This window comes from Entelurus aequoreus, linkage group LG17 (genome assembly GCF_033978785.1).
Source record: "Entelurus aequoreus isolate RoL-2023_Sb linkage group LG17, RoL_Eaeq_v1.1, whole genome shotgun sequence".
Taxonomy (NCBI): Eukaryota; Metazoa; Chordata; class Actinopteri; order Syngnathiformes; family Syngnathidae; genus Entelurus; species Entelurus aequoreus.
In genome coordinates, this window is record NC_084747.1 from 523657 (window position 1) to 540387 (window position 16731).

At 38.8% G+C, this 16731-nt stretch overlaps 1 protein-coding gene across 5 annotated transcripts in view; it reads right to left on the reverse strand.

Annotated features, from left to right (window-relative positions):
• The window catches only part of antxr2a (ANTXR cell adhesion molecule 2a), a 143899-nt gene that overhangs the window by 115821 nt on the left and 11347 nt on the right, over positions 1-16731 (reverse strand). For all 5 annotated transcript variants that reach the window (XM_062024357.1, XM_062024356.1, XM_062024354.1 and 2 more), the window contains 5 exons: positions 13431-13502; positions 12895-12976; positions 12721-12825; positions 12589-12657; positions 9855-9935 (listed from right to left, as the gene is read on the reverse strand). In XM_062024357.1, the coding sequence (XP_061880341.1) occupies positions 9855-9935; positions 12589-12657; positions 12721-12825; positions 12895-12976; positions 13431-13502 (409 nt within the window). The remainder of the gene's footprint in view (positions 1-9854; positions 9936-12588; positions 12658-12720; positions 12826-12894; positions 12977-13430; positions 13503-16731) is intronic.

A 16731-nucleotide genomic window follows, 5' to 3' on the forward strand; every position in this document is an offset into this window, starting at 1 on the left:
CAGCTAACTGTTCATGTTTGTCATCACTGCACTTGTACTCTCTACTGCAGCTAACTGTTCATGTTTGTCATCACTGCACTTGTACTCTCTACTGCAGCTAACTGTTCATGTTTGTCATCACTGCACTTGTACTCTCTACTGCAGCTAACTGTTCATGTTTGTCATCACTGCACTTGTACTCTCTACTGCAGCTAACTGTTCATGTTTGTCATCACTGCACTTGTACTCTCTACTGCAGCTAACTGTTCATGTTTGTCATCACTGCACTTGTACTCTCTACTGCAGCTAACTGTTCATGTTTGTCATCACTGCACTTGTACTCTCTACTGCAGCTAACTGTTCATGTTTGTCATCACTGCACTTGCACTCTCTACTGCAGCTAACTGTTCATGTTTGTCATCACTGCACTTGCACTCTCTACTGCAGCTAACTGTTCATGTTTGTCATCACTGCACTTGCACTCTCTACTGCAGCTAACTGTTCATGTTTGTCATCACTGCACTTGCACTCTCTACTGCAGCTAACTGTTCATGTTTGTCATCACTGCACTTGCACTCTCTACTGCAGCTAACTGTTCATGTTTGTCATCACTGCACTTGTACTCTCTACTGCAGCTAACTGTTCATGTTTGTCATCACTGCACTTGTACTCTCTACTGCAGCTAACTGTTCATGTTTGCCATCACTGCACTTGTACTCTCTACTGCAGCTAACTGTTCATGTTTGTCATCACTGCACTTGCACTCTCTACTGCAGCTAACTGTTCATGTTTGTCATCACTGCACTTGCACTCTCTACTGCAGCTAACTGTTCATGTTTGTCATCACTGCACTTGTACTCTCTACTGCAGCTAACTGTTCATGTTTGTCATCACTGCACTTGTACTCTCTACTGCAGCTAACTGTTCATGTTTGTCATCACTGCACTTGTACTCTCTACTGCAGCTAACTGTTCATGTTTGTCATCACTGCACTTGTACTCTCTACTGCAGCTAACTGTTCATGTTTGTCATCACTGCACTTGTACTCTCTACTGCAGCTAACTGTTCATGTTTGTCATCACTGCACTTGTACTCTCTACTGCAGCTAACTGTTCATGTTTGTCATCACTGCACTTGTACTCTCTACTGCAGCTAACTGTTCATGTTTGTCATCACTGCACTTGTACTCTCTACTGCAGCTAACTGTTCATGTTTGTCATCACTGCACTTGTACTCTCTACTGCAGCTAACTGTTCATGTTTGTCATCACTGCACTTGTACTCTCTACTGCAGCTAACTGTTCATGTTTGTCATCACTGCACTTGCACTCTCTACTGCAGCTAACTGTTCATGTTTGTCATCACTGCACTTGTACTCTCTACTGCAGCTAACTGTTCATGTTTGTCATCACTGCACTTGCACTCTCTACTGCAGCTAACTGTTCATGTTTGTCATCACTGCACTTGCACTCTCTACTGCAGCTAACTGTTCATGTTTGTCATCACTGCACTTGTACTCTCTACTGCAGCTAACTGTTCATGTTTGTCATCACTGCACTTGTACTCTCTACTGCAGCTAACTGTTCATGTTTGTCATCACTGCACTTGTACTCTCTACTGCAGCTAACTGTTCATGTTTGCCATCACTGCACTTGTACTCTCTACTGCAGCTAACTGTTCATGTTTGTCATCACTGCACTTGCACTCTCTACTGCAGCTAACTGTTCATGTTTGTCATCACTGCACTTGTACTCTCTACTGCAGCTAACTGTTCATGTTTGTCATCACTGCACTTGTACTCTCTACTGCAGCTAACTGTTCATGTTTGTCATCACTGCACTTGTACTCTCTACTGCAGCTAACTGTTCATGTTTGTCATCACTGCACTTGTACTCTCTACTGCAGCTAACTGTTCATGTTTGTCATCACTGCACTTGTACTCTCTACTGCAGCTAACTGTTCATGTTTGCCATCACTGCACTTGTACTCTCTACTGCAGCTAACTGTTCATGTTTGCCATCACTGCACTTGTACTCTCTACTGCAGCTAACTGTTCATGTTTGCCATCACTGCACTTGTACTCTCTACTGCAGCTAACTGTTCATGTTTGCCATCACTGCACTTGTACTCTCTACTGCAGCTAACTGTTCATGTTTGCCATCACTGCACTTGTACTCTCTACTGCAGCTAACTGTTCATGTTTGTCATCACTGCACTTGTACTCTCTACTGCAGCTAACTGTTCATGTTTGTCATCACTGCACTTGTACTCTCTACTGCAGCTAACTGTTCATGTTTGTCATCACTGCACTTGTACTCTCTACTGCAGCTAACTGTTCATGTTTGTCATCACTGCACTTGTACTCTCTACTGCAGCTAACTGTTCATGTTTGTCATCACTGCACTTGTACTCTCTACTGCAGCTAACTGTTCATGTTTGTCATCACTGCACTTGTACTCTCTACTGCAGCTAACTGTTCATGTTTGCCATCACTGCACTTGTACTCTCTACTGCAGCTAACTGTTCATGTTTGCCATCACTGCACTTGTACTCTCTACTGCAGCTAACTGTTCATGTTTGCCATCACTGCACTTGTACTCTCTACTGCAGCTAACTGTTCATGTTTGCCATCACTGCACTTGCACTCTCTACTGCAGCTAACTGTTCATGTTTGTCATCACTGCACTTGCACTCTCTACTGCAGCTAACTGTTCATGTTTGCCATCACTGCACTTGCACTCTCTACTGCAGCTAACTGTTCATGTTTGTCATCACTGCACTTGTACTCTCTACTGCAGCTAACTGTTCATGTTTGTCATCACTGCACTTGCACTCTCTACTGCAGCTAACTGTTCATGTTTGTCATCACTGCACTTGTACTCTCTACTGCAGCTAACTGTTCATGTTTGTCATCACTGCACTTGTACTCTCTACTGCAGCTAACTGTTCATGTTTGTCATCACTGCACTTGTACTCTCTACTGCAGCTAACTGTTCATGTTTGCCATCACTGCACTTGTACTCTCTACTGCAGCTAACTGTTCATGTTTGCCATCACTGCACTTGTACTCTCTACTGCAGCTAACTGTTCATGTTTGTCATCACTGCACTTGCACTCTCTACTGCAGCTAACTGTTCATGTTTGTCATCACTGCACTTGTACTCTCTACTGCAGCTAACTGTTCATGTTTGTCATCACTGCACTTGTACTCTCTACTGCAGCTAACTGTTCATGTTTGTCATCACTGCACTTGCACTCTCTACTGCAGCTAACTGTTCATGTTTGTCATCACTGCACTTGCACTCTCTTCTAAAGCTAACTGGCTAATGTTAGCATTGATCTCACACAGGGGCATCCTAACTTCTTCTGCTGAAAAATGGAAACATGCAGGGGACATTTTCATTCTTTTCATTTGGGGATGTGTGTGTGCGTGATACATATACATACATATATACATATATATATATATATATATATATATATACATACATATATACATATATATATATACATACATATATACATATATATATATATATACATATATACATATATATATATATATGTATACATATATACATATATATATATATACATATATATATATATGTATACATATATACATTTATATATATATATACTTACATCATGTATATATGACATGTTATTATGAATGTTACTACATTACATAAATACTTGGATGTTTTTAGAGTGCTTTATAGGCAGAATAGATCAACTCCCAGTGTCTCCATTGTTAGCTGACTCTTGCTAGCCTATATTTACAATATAGAATGAATAAATAAAACAAATATTAGTGTTTTTGTCTTACATAGATAGTGAAGTGTGAATGATAGACAACATTACAAATAGTGACTTTTCTAGCCGCCAGGAAATGGCGAGGTGGTAGATTGTGGATGGATGTTGTGGCCAGAGATGATGTCTTGTTTTTGGGAATACTCAAACATGCCAGGTGATTAGTGGTTCCCGGGCTTTTGTGTCCTCAGGGAGGCTCAGAGTCCAGAGCCAGGACTGCACTCGGTCAAAGTGTTTTGTGGGAGCCAGATTATTAGCACTAAGTCTTCACCAAAAAGAGCCCGGAATGGTCGCAGGATCCCGTGGTACTAATCAGTGATCCTGTGGTACTAATCAATGATCCTGTGGTACTAATCAGTGATCCTGTGGTACTAATCAATGATCCTGTGGTACTAATCAATGATCCTGTGGTACTAATCAGTGATCCTGTGGTACTTATCAATGATCCTGTGGTACTAATAAATGATCCTGTGGTACTAATCAATGATCCTGTGGTACTAATCAGTGATCCTGTGGTACTAATCAGTGATCCTGTGGTACTAATCAGTGATCCTGTGGTAGTAATCAATGATCCTGTGGTACTAATCAGTGATCCTGTGGTACTTATCAATGATCCTGTGGTACTAATAAATGATCCTGTGGTACTAATCAATGATCCTGTGGTACTAATCAGTGATCCTGTGGTACTAATCAGTGATCCTGTGGTACTAATCAGTGATCCTGTGGTACTAATCAATGATCCTGTGGTACTAATCAGTGATCCTGTGGTACTTATCAATGATCCTGTGGTACTAATCAGTGATCCTGTGGTACTAATCAGTGATCCTGTGGTACTAATCAGTGATCCTGTGGTACTAATCAATGATCCTGTGGTACTAATCAGTGAAGACTGGACTGGTCTGGAAGGAGCACTGTGCAGTTTGTCAAGGTCAGCAAAAGCCTGAAAAACTGAACACATTCCACGTTTGTTTCCAGGGCTCATATTGATTATTACTACTCAATTATGCACACAGGCCATATTTGGAGGCAATATTAGGTTATTTAAACATGAATATTATATTGATTATTACTACTCAATTATGCACACAGGCCATATTTGGAGGCAATATTAGGTTATTTAAACATGAATATTATATGTCGTTTTTGAACATTATTTTGTAGGAAAGGTGGGAGCTTGTTCGATTTATCCTCAATAAACATCTTTATTACGAGTGTCGTCAACATTTGATTTGTAAATGTGGAAAATAACTCATTGACTCCATTTTATACACTTTTATAACTCTTTATGCATTTAATACATTGAAATCAAGTCAATTGTGGGCTCCTCCACCAAGGTTAGAGTTGAGACATTTTTCAAGATGGATGTCACAGAAAGTATGAGAATGTGTGAGCTGCTGCCTCACCTTCTCTACTTATATAACCATCTCATGTTTGGCAAGATATTTACCCAAAGTTTGCATTTTTGGCAAAGGTCATTTTTTCTGTCTTTTTCATTGTTTTTTTAAGGTAACTACAATTAAAAATAATTTAAAAAAATATATATATATATATATATATATATATCTATACATACCGTATTTCCTTGAATAGCCGCCGGGGCGCTAATTAATTTAAAACCTCTTCTCACTCCTGCGCTTACCAAAAGCATGCGGGATGGGCAAGCATGCGCTAATTATTTTAAAACCTCTTTTAACTTCGGCGCTTACCTTATCATGAAAAGCACATTTAATAAAAAAAACATTATTAAGGTCTTACTTTTACTTATAAATGATGTCCATGTGCAGCTGCTTCTGATCAAAGGCAGTCTTCCTTATCTGTCTTCAGTTTTAAAAGTCTCTGGAGATATTCCTTTAATTATTACCTCCTGCTTTGATTGAAAGTCCAGTTTAGAAAACTGTTTTATTTTAGATATGTAATCCTCCATGGTAAATTTAATGACTCAAATTTGACCCGGCGGAAGTGCCAAGCATGCGCTAATTATTTTGCGAAACGAGTTTGACCCGGCTGTAATTCTAGGCAGACGAATACTATATTCCCGGCGGCAATTCAAGGAAATACGGTATATATATTTTGTATGTAAGAAAAAAATGTAAAATATAAATGTATAAATATATTTTGTAATTGTTATTTCATATATATGTAACCGTATTTTTCGGACTATAAGTCGCAGCTTTTTTCACAGTTTGGCCGGGGTGCGACTTATACTCAGGAGCGACTTATGTGTGAAATGATGAACACATTCTAGTAAAATATCCAATAATATTATTGATGTCATTGACGTAAGAGACTAGACGTATAAGATTTCATGGGATTTAGCGATTAGGAGTGACAGATTGTTTGGTAAACGTATAGCATGTTCTATATGTTATAGTTATTTGAATGACTCTTACCATAATATGTGAGGTTAACATACCAGTTGGTTATTTATGCCTCATATAACGTACACTTATTCAGCCTGTTGTTCACTATTCTTTACACATTTTAAATTGCCTTTCAAATGTCTATTCTTGCTGTTGGCTTTTATCAAATACATTTCCCCCAAAAATGTGACTTATACTCCAGTGCCACTTATATATGTTTTTTCCTTCTTTATTATGCATTTTTCGGCCGGTGCGACTTATACTCCGGAGCCACTTATACTCCGAAAAAAACGGTATATGTATATATAGTTATTATTATTGACTATATTATTAGAGATGTCCGATATTATTGGCCGATAAATGCGTTAAAATGTAATATCGGAAATTATCAGTATCGTTTTTTTTTATTATCAGTATCTGGTTTTTATTTTTTTTATTTTAATTAAATCCACATAAAAAACACAAGATACACTTACAATTAGTGCCACCAACCTACAAAACCTCCCTCCCCCATTCACACAAAAGGGTTGTTTCTTTCTGTTATTAATATTCTGCTTCCTACATTATATATCAATATATATCAATACAGTCTGCAAGGGATACAGTTATTAATATTAACAATATATCAATATATATCAATACAGTCTGCAAGGGATACAGTCCGTAAGCACACATGATTGTGCGTGCTGCTGCTCCACTAATAGTACTAACCTTTAAAGGCCTACTGAAAGCCACTACTAGCGACCACGCAGTCTGATAGTTTATATATCAATGATGAAATCTTAACATTGCAACACATGCCAATACGGCCGGGTTAACTTATAAAGTGACATTTTAAATTTGCCGCTAAACTTCCGGTTCGAAACGCCTCTGAGGATGACGTATGCGTGTGACGTAGACCGGCGAACACGGGTATGCCTTCCACATTGAAGCCGATACGAAAAAGCTCTGTTTTCATTTCATAATTCCACAGTATTCTGGACATCTGTGTTCGTGAATCTGTTTCAATCATGTTCATTGCATTATGGAGAAGGAAGCCAAGCAAGCAAAGAAGAAAGTTGTCGGTGCGAAATGGACGTATTTTTCGAACGTAGTCAGCAACAACAGTACACAGCCGGCGCTTCTTTGTTTACATTCCCGAAAGATGCAGTCAAGATGGAAGAACTCGGATAACAGAGACTCTAACCAGGAGGACTTTTGATTTGGATACACAGACGCCTGTAGAGAACTGGGACAACACAGACTCTTACCAGGATTACTTTGATTTGGATGACAAAGACGCAGACGTGCTACTGTGAGTATGCAGCTTTGGCTTTTTTTTGCGTATGTACGTAACTTTTTTAAAATATATAAGCTTTATGAACCTTGGGTTAGGTGAACGGTCTTTTGGGCTGAGTGATTGTGTGTGTTGATCATGTGTTTGAATTGTATTGGCGTGTTCTATGGAGCTAGGAGCTAGCAGAGGAGCTAGGAGCTAGCATAACACGTACCGTACCGTAAGTGCGCGTCACGTACGTAACTTTTTAAAAATATATAAGCTTTATGAACCTTGGGTTAGGTGAACGGTCTTTTGGGCTGAGTGATTGTTTGTGTTGATCAGGTGTTTGAATTGTATTGGCGTGTTCTATGGAGCTAGGAGCTAGCAGAGGAGCTAGGAGCTAGCATAACAAACACGCAGGTGTTATTATGCAGGATTAATTTGTGGCATATTAAATATAAGCCTGGTTGTGTTGTGGCTAATAGAGTATATATATGTCTTGTGTTTATTTACTGTTGTAGTCATTCCCAGCTGAATATCAGGTACCGTGAGTATGCAGCCTTGGCTGCTAAACATTCGATAACTTGACCGTATGTGCGCGTCACGTACGTAACTTTTTAAAAATATATAAGCTTTATGAACCTTGGGTTAGGTAAACGGTCTTTTGGGCTGAGTGATTGTGTGTGTTGATCAGGTGTTTGAATTGTATTGGCGTGTTCTATGGAGCTAGGAGCTAGCAGAGGAGCTAGGAGCTAGCATAACAAACACGCAGGTGTTTTTATGCAGGATTAATTTGTGGCATATTAAATATAAGCCTGGTTGTGTTGTGGCTAATAGAGTATATATATGTCTTGTGTTTATTTACTGTTGTAGTCATTCCCAGCTGAATATCAGGTCACCCCCGGCTCTCACAGCATCTTCCCTATCTGAATAGCTTCAACTCCCCACTAGTCCTTCACTTGCACTTTACTCATCCACAAATCTTTCATCCTCGCTCAAATTAATGGGGAAATTGTCGCTTTCTCGGTCCGAATCTCTCTCACTTCATGCGGCCATCATTGTAAACAATAGGGAACTTTGCGTATATGTTCAACTGACTACGTCACGCTACTTCCGGTAGGGGCAAGCCTTTTTTTTATCAGATACCAAAAGTTGCAATCTTTATCGTCGTTGTTCTATACTAAATCCTTTCAGCAAAAATATGGCAATATCGCGAAATGATCAAGTATGACACATAGAATAGATCTGCTATCCCCGTTTAAATAAAAAAAATTCATTTCAGTAGGCCTTTAACAGTTAATTTTACTCATTTTCATTCATTACTAGTTTGTATGTAACTGTTTTTATATTGTTTTACTTTCTTTTTTATTCAAGAAAATGTTTTTAATTTATTTATCTTATTTTATTTGATCCATTTTTTTAAAAAGTACCTTATCTTCACCATACCTGGTTGTCCAAATTAGGCATAATAATGTGTTAATTCCACGACTGTATATATCGGTTGATATCGGTATCGGTAATTAAAGAGTTGGACAATATCGGCATATCGGATATCGGCAAAAAGCCATTATCGGACATCCCTATATATTATACTTTGGGTGGAGCTGACTGTAAATGTGCACGTGCATTAAAAAAGTCTCCCAAAGGACGGACTCACAAGTGGGAATGGGATCAGATGGTTCACTAAAATGTAGGGCTGGGATCAGATGGTTCTAGGGCTGGGATCAGATGGTTCTAGGGCTGGGATCAGATGGTTCTAGGGCTGGGATCAGATGGTTCACTAAAATGTAGGGCTGGGATCAGATGGTTCTAGGGCTGGGATCAGATGGTTCTAGGGCTGGGATCAGATGGTTCTAGGGCTGGGATCAGATGGTTCACTAAAATGTAGGGCTGGGATCAGATGGTTCTAGGGCAGATGGTTCTAGGGCAGATGGTTCTAGGGCTGTGATCTTTGTGCAGCACAACATTCCATGCGCTTCTCCATTCAAAATCAATACTTTTTAATAACACCAGTTCTCTGATGGACTACATCTAATAAACTAACAATTTCTAAATGACTTCAAAGAAAACTGCTTTAGTTGAATAAAACTCTAGGCAAACATTGAATCAAGTCAAGTATCCAGCACAGATGTGGATCATTTGTCTGACGACAGGACAAATACAAATGTTTCAAAAATAGATTTTTTGGAATGGATTAAGAATTGTTCCAAATAAGAATCGCAGTTCATCTGAAAATGGATCGTTTTTGTGTGTGCTTCCAACTAAGAGGAGTGGACTGCTTCACCAGGTCACATGTCCAGCGGGCCTGGGCGGAGAAGGTTTGGACCAAAGAACTGGATGAGGATTAGTACAGCGTGCGTACCCTCGGGCGGGCCACGCCCCCTCGCAGCTGCACACGTAAACACAACTTGTCCTCGGACAGGAAGCGGAGGAGGCCTCACTCACCGAGTTGACGATGCCTTTGAGCGCGTGGAAGCCATCTTTGACGGGGAACACCTGGTCCTTGGTGTCGGCGATGTCGGCGAGCTGCGGGGAGAAGAGCGGAGGAGGAGTCACCGCCAGCCAGCGTCGCAGCTCTCAAAGCAGCGGGCAGCAGGCGCCGCCGCGGCAGATGGCCGCAAACACTTCACAAACTGGGACCAATGTTGCCTTTGTTCAGGACTTAACAGGCGCCGGGTGGTTACCGTTGGTTACGGGGGGGGGGTGGGGGGGGGGGGGGGGGGGGGGACGCCATGTTGGAACGCCACACACTGACCACTGATGTTGTACTACTTAATATACTAACTGTATGATCAGTCCCTGAAGGCATCACTGAATGCACAAACTGTATGATCAGTCCCTGAAGGCATCACTGAATGCACAAACTGTATGATCAGTCCCTGAAGGCATCACTGAATGCACAAACTGTATGATCAGTCCCTGAAGGCATCACTGAATGCACAAACTGTACGATCAGACCCTGAAGGCATCACTGAATGCACAAACTGTATGATCAGTCCCTGAAGGCATCACTGAATGCACAAACTGTATGATCAGTCCCTGAAGGCATCACTGAATGCACAAACTGTATGATCAGTCCCTGAAGGCATCACTGAATGCACAAACTGCATGATCAGTCGCTGAAGGCATCACTGAATGTACATACTGTATGATCAGTCCCTGAAGGCATCACTGAATGCACAAACTGCATGATCAGTCGCTGAAGGCATCACTGAATGTACATACTGTATGATCAGTCCCTGAAGGCATCACTGAATGCACAAACTGTACGATCAGTCCCTGAAGGCATCACTGAATGCACAAACTGTACAATCAGACCCTGAAGGCATCACTGAATGTTTACGTGACGTCTGGTGGGTCAAGTGAAGCATTCTGGGAAATTCTGTAAGGTCGACACCTTTTGCTGACCCTCAAATGATCACTCATAAACCACAAACAAGACTGACAAGATCTTCTAACAGCAAAAATATATAATAATGCAAGTTTATTCTTTCAAAGGAGTACATTTCTCTGTATCTTAGTAGTTTATGTTTAATGTGAATACTGTATCTTAGTAGTTTATGTTCAATGTGAATACTGTATCTTAGTAGTTTATGTTCAATGTGAATATTGTATCTTAGTAGTTTATGTTTAATGTGAATACTGTATCTTAGTAGTTTATGTTTAATGTGAATACTGTATCTTAGTAGTTTATGTTTAATGTGAATACTGTATCTTAGTAGTTTATGTTTAATGTTAGTAGTTTATGTTCAATGTAAATACTGTATCTTAGTAGTTTATGTTTAATGTAAATACTGTATCTTAGTAGTTTATGTTCAATGTGAATACTGTATCTTAGTAGTTTATGTTTAATGTGAATACTGTATCTTAGTAGTTTATGTTTAATGTAAATACTGTATCTTAGTAGTTTATGTTCAATGTGAATACTGTATCTTAGTAGTTTATGTTTAATGTGAATACTGTATCTTAGTAGTTTATGTTTAATGTGAATACTTTATCTTAGTAGTTTATGTTTAATGTGAATACTGTATCTTAGTAGTTTATGTTCAATGTGAATATTGTATCTTAGTAGTTTATGTTCAATGTGAATATTGTATCTTAGTAGTTTATGTTTAATGTAAATACTGCATCTTAGTAGTTTATGTTCAATGTGAATACTGTATCTTAGTAGTTTATGTTCAATGTGAATACTGTATCTTAGTAGTTTATGTTTAATGTGAATAATGTATCTTAGTAGTTTATGTTTAATGTGAATACTGTATCTTAGTAGTTTATGTTCAATGTGAATATTGTATCTTAGTAGTTTATGTTCAATGTGAATATTGTATCTTAGTAGTTTATGTTTAATGTAAATACTGTATCTTAGTAGTTTATGTTCAATGTGAATACTGCATCTTAGTAGTTTATGTTCAATGTGAATATTGTATCTTAGTAGTTTATGTTCAATGTGAATATTGTATCTTAGTAGTTTATGTTTAATGTGAATACTGTATCTTAGTAGTTTATGTTCAATGTGAATACTGCATCTTAGTAGTTTATGTTTAATGTGAATACTGTATCTTAGTAGTTTATGTTTAATGTGAATACTGTATCTTAGTAGTTTATGTTCAATGTGAATATTGTATCTTAGTAGTTTATGTTCAATGTGAATATTGTATCTTAGTAGTTTATGTTTAATGTGAATACTGTATCTTAGTAGTTTATGTTTAATGTGAATACTGTATCTTAGTAGTTTATGTTCAAAGTGAATACTGTATCTTAGTAGTTTATGTTTAATGTGAGTATGGTATCTTAGTAGTTTATGTTCAATGGGAATACTGTATTTTAGTAATCTGTTCATACAAGTTTAGTTTGGGGTATGACATTTTTTAATGGGGAAAGACAGTAATGTCTCTTGTTTTCATGTTAGCATCTAAGCTAGCTAGCAAGCTAACACTCCTCAGTACATACGTTTATCAAAGTTAAGTTATCAATAACAATAAAGCTATATCTATATCTATATATCTCTATATATATATATATATATATATAGATATATATATAGATATATATATAGATATGTATATATATATATATATATATATATATATATATATATATATATATATATATATATGGTAACACTTTAATAGAGTTTTTAGTGCAGGCCTGTGTGATTATGCAAATGAGACGCTCTCACCTGCTGCTCGTCAAAGTCCTTGATGCCCACGCAGTAGACGCGAGCGCCGTACATCCTGGCCTGGTCAGCCTGCCATGAAAGGAGCCAGCTAAGTCAAACAAAGATGGCGGCCACAATCAGGAAGTGTCTGACCTCCTTGACGGTGAGCTCGTGAACAAACACTTCCAGCTTGCCGTCCGTCAGCGCCAGGATGATGCTGGACGACTTGGTGGTCTGCTTCTGGATCTGGTCTGTGGCCTGCGGAGGTCAAAGGTCACAATGCAGCGGGGGGGGGCGGGGGGGGGGACGACGACAAACATGGCCGACCTCTTTGATGCCCTCGTGCATGTACGTCTCGCCGGCCGGCTTGACGCCTCGCAGCTTCTCCAGGCCTTCCTCGATCTGGTACCTGGCACACAACACACCTCTTGATATAGCGTTTCCATGGCCATGTTAAATCTGGTACCTGGCACACAACACAGTCCTGATATAGTGTTTCCATGGCCATGTTAAATCTGGTACCTGGCACACAACACAGTCCTGATATAGTGTTTCCATGGCCATGTTAAATCTGGTACCTGGCACACAACACAGTCCTGATATAGTGTTTCCATGGCCATGTTAAATCTGGTACCTGGCACACAACACAGTCCTGATATAGTGTTTCCATGGCCATGTTAAATCTGGTACCTGGCACACAACACAGTCCTGATATAGTGTTTCCATGGCCATGTTAAATCTGGTACCTGGCACACAACACACCTCTTGATATAGCGTTTCCATGGCCATGTTAAATCTGGTACCTGGCACACAACACAGTCCTGATATAGTGTTTCCATGGCGATGTTAAAGGTGCACTTTACCTGTCTCCTGTCAGCGGGAGGATCACACGAGCTTGGGCGGAGAAGACGATGAAGGACACTCTCATGCTGGGACTGCAGGGTGGAACAAGAACACCATCTTTTTAGCCAGGCTGATAAACTATATTCACCATATTCACAATATTCACTTGCAGAAACCATATTCAGCATATAAACCATATTCACCATATTAAACATATTCACCATATAAACCATATTCACCATATTAAATATATTCACCATATAAACCATATTCACCATATAAACCATATTCACCATATTAACCATATAAACCAGGGGTCACCAACGCGGTGCCCGCGGGCACCAGGTCACCCGTAAGGACCAGATGAGTCGCCCGCGGGCCTGTTCTAAAAAAAATAAAAATAAAAATTAAAATTTTTTTTTTTTTTTTTTTTAAATTAAATCTACATATAAAAAACACAAGATACACTTTCAATCAGTGCATCAACCCAAACAACCTCCCCCATGCACACTCATCCACACCCACTCACACAAAAGGGGTTATTTCTTTCTGCTACCAATATTCTGGTTCCCACAACATAGACAACACATCTGCAAGGGCCACAGTCCCTGAACACAACATAGACAACACATCTGCAAGGGACACAGTCCCTGAACACAACATAGACAACACATCTGCAAGGGACACAGTCCCTGAACACAACATAGACAACACATCTGCAAGGGACACAGTCCCTGAACACAACATAGACAACACATCTGCAAGGGACACAGTCCCTGAACACAACATAGACAACACATCTGCAAGGGCCACAGTCCCTGAACACAACATAGACAACACATCTGCAAGGGCCACAGTCCCTGAACACAACATAGACAACACATCTGCAAGGGCCACAGTCCCTGAACACAACATAGACAACACATCTGCAAGGGCCACAGTCCCTGAACACAACATAGACAACACATCTGCAAGGGCCACAGTCCCTGAACACAACATAGACAACACATCTGCAAGGGCCACAGTCCCTGAACACAACATAGACAACACATCTGCAAGGGCCACAGTCCCTGAACACAACATAGACAACACATCTGCAAGGGACACAGTCCCTGAACACAACATAGACAACACATCTGCAAGGGACACAGTCCCTGAAGCACACATGATTGTATAGGCTGCTGGTCCACTAACATTTTCATTAATTACTATTTTTTATGTAATTATTTTTATATTGTTTTACTTTCTTTTTTATCCAAGAAAATGTTTTTTATTTATTTATCTTATTTTATTTAATTTTTTTTTAAAAAGGGCCTTATCTTCAACAGACCAGGTTGTCAATGAAATTAGATTTGTTTAAAGGGTTTTTTAAAGCAGGCCCAGTCCAGATAATGTCCAAGTTGGACTCAGCAACACACACCTTCATTCATGTACACAGAAACAAATGAGGGAACACAACAGATTGCATATAATTTATAAACAAAATTACATTTTCAAAATAAGCATTTATGTACAGTCCAGATTATGTCCAGGTCACTCAAATTAGGGAACACAACAACAGATATCATATAATCTATAAACATAATTATACTTTCAAAATAAGCCTTTGAGGACTTCTCATCTTTTTTTAAATGTTTTTTGGCATCATTATCGTTTTCAACCATGTAACTTTCTAAAGTTACAAAATACTGAATAAATGTTTTAAAGAAAGTAATACTAAGTGAATATCTGTTGTTGGCCTTAAAAATAAACATTTTACTGAGTACTATAATTAAATTGACTAAATCATGATTGTCAATGAACTCTCCTAAAATAACAGAAACCACATTAAGCTTCATAAACAAACCAATCCTTAAACACATTTTTCCAACTTCCACCCAAAACAAAGACACAATATGACAATACCAAAACAAATGCAGGGTGGATTCAGGCTCCTGACAACAAAATTGGCAATCATCTGACTCTGTCATATTCCATCATTTTAACATTTTCCCTGTGGGTAAGAAGTTATAAATAATTGTAATTTGAAAATAACGATTTTGCACATGGATAGTGGTTTTATAGATTAGTTTGAATATGGCATCCCATGGCAACGGGCAGTCAAAAAAGTCCTCCCATTTTCCATTTGTGTTGTATGAGGCAGCCTTCAAAGATTTCTTTATTAAATAAAAATTATATATTTTTCTATTTATTTTAGTTCCTTTTTGCCAACTAGAATTTCTTATTAGAGGTTTACAAACTAATAATTTAGTAGTTCCATAATTAATTATTTGTTTCCATCTTTTCCCAATGACTCCAGTTAGTTGATAAAATGAAAAGCTTGAGCAAGCATCACCATACATAGCTCTAAATTCATCATACTTCATCATTTTACCATTCTCATTGATAATATCATTGACAAAAATGATTCCTCTTTCAAACATATTTTTCCAAAAGAAAGGCTTTCCATCTATTACAATATTAGAGTTCATCCATATTAACTGCTGCAAAATATCGTCTCTTTTTTCTGGCACATCAAATTGAAAACACCACTATGAGTGGATTGTTTCCTTTATGAACCCCGCCATGTTTCCCAGCAGACTCTCTGGGAGGGGATCACTTGTAAAAAAGGATACAATTTATTTTGATACAGTACATGTTTTTTGTCCAACAGGACATTTGTGTACCACTCAATGTTTAAATACATCTTTGGAACAATTGATGCTTTTAAAGACAGACACATAGCTTCAAGGTTGAGAAGTTTCAGGCCCCCATATTCATACTCTTTGTACAAAACCTTTCTTTTAATCTTTTCTGGTTTGCCGTTCCAGACAAAATCGAAGACCCTCCGCTCATAAATCTTAAAAAAGTTTTGTGATGGAGCTGGTAATGACAAAAACAAATAAATAAATTGAGGAATAATTAACGAGTTGGCAATAGACATTTTACCATACAAGGTTAGGGATTTCCCTTTCCATAATTGCATAATTTTGTCCAGCTTTCTTAGTCGATTATCATAATTTACTGAGCCTAGATCTTCCAGATTTTCTGGGACAACAACACCAAGTATGTTAACTGGTCCATCTGTCCACAAAACAGGCACTTTGCATTCCATTCGAAAGGACGTTCCCTTTAGATTTCCGATCCTTAACATTTTACATTTATCATAATTAAGCTTAAGGCCAGATTGCTGTGAAAATATGTCCAAAAGATTAAGAAGGTTCCGCAAACAATGAGGGGCGGTATAGCTCGGTTGGTAGAGCGGCCGTGCCAGCAACTTGAGGGTTGCAGGTTCGATCCCCGCTTCCGCCATCCTAGTCACTGCCGTTGTGTCCTTGGGCA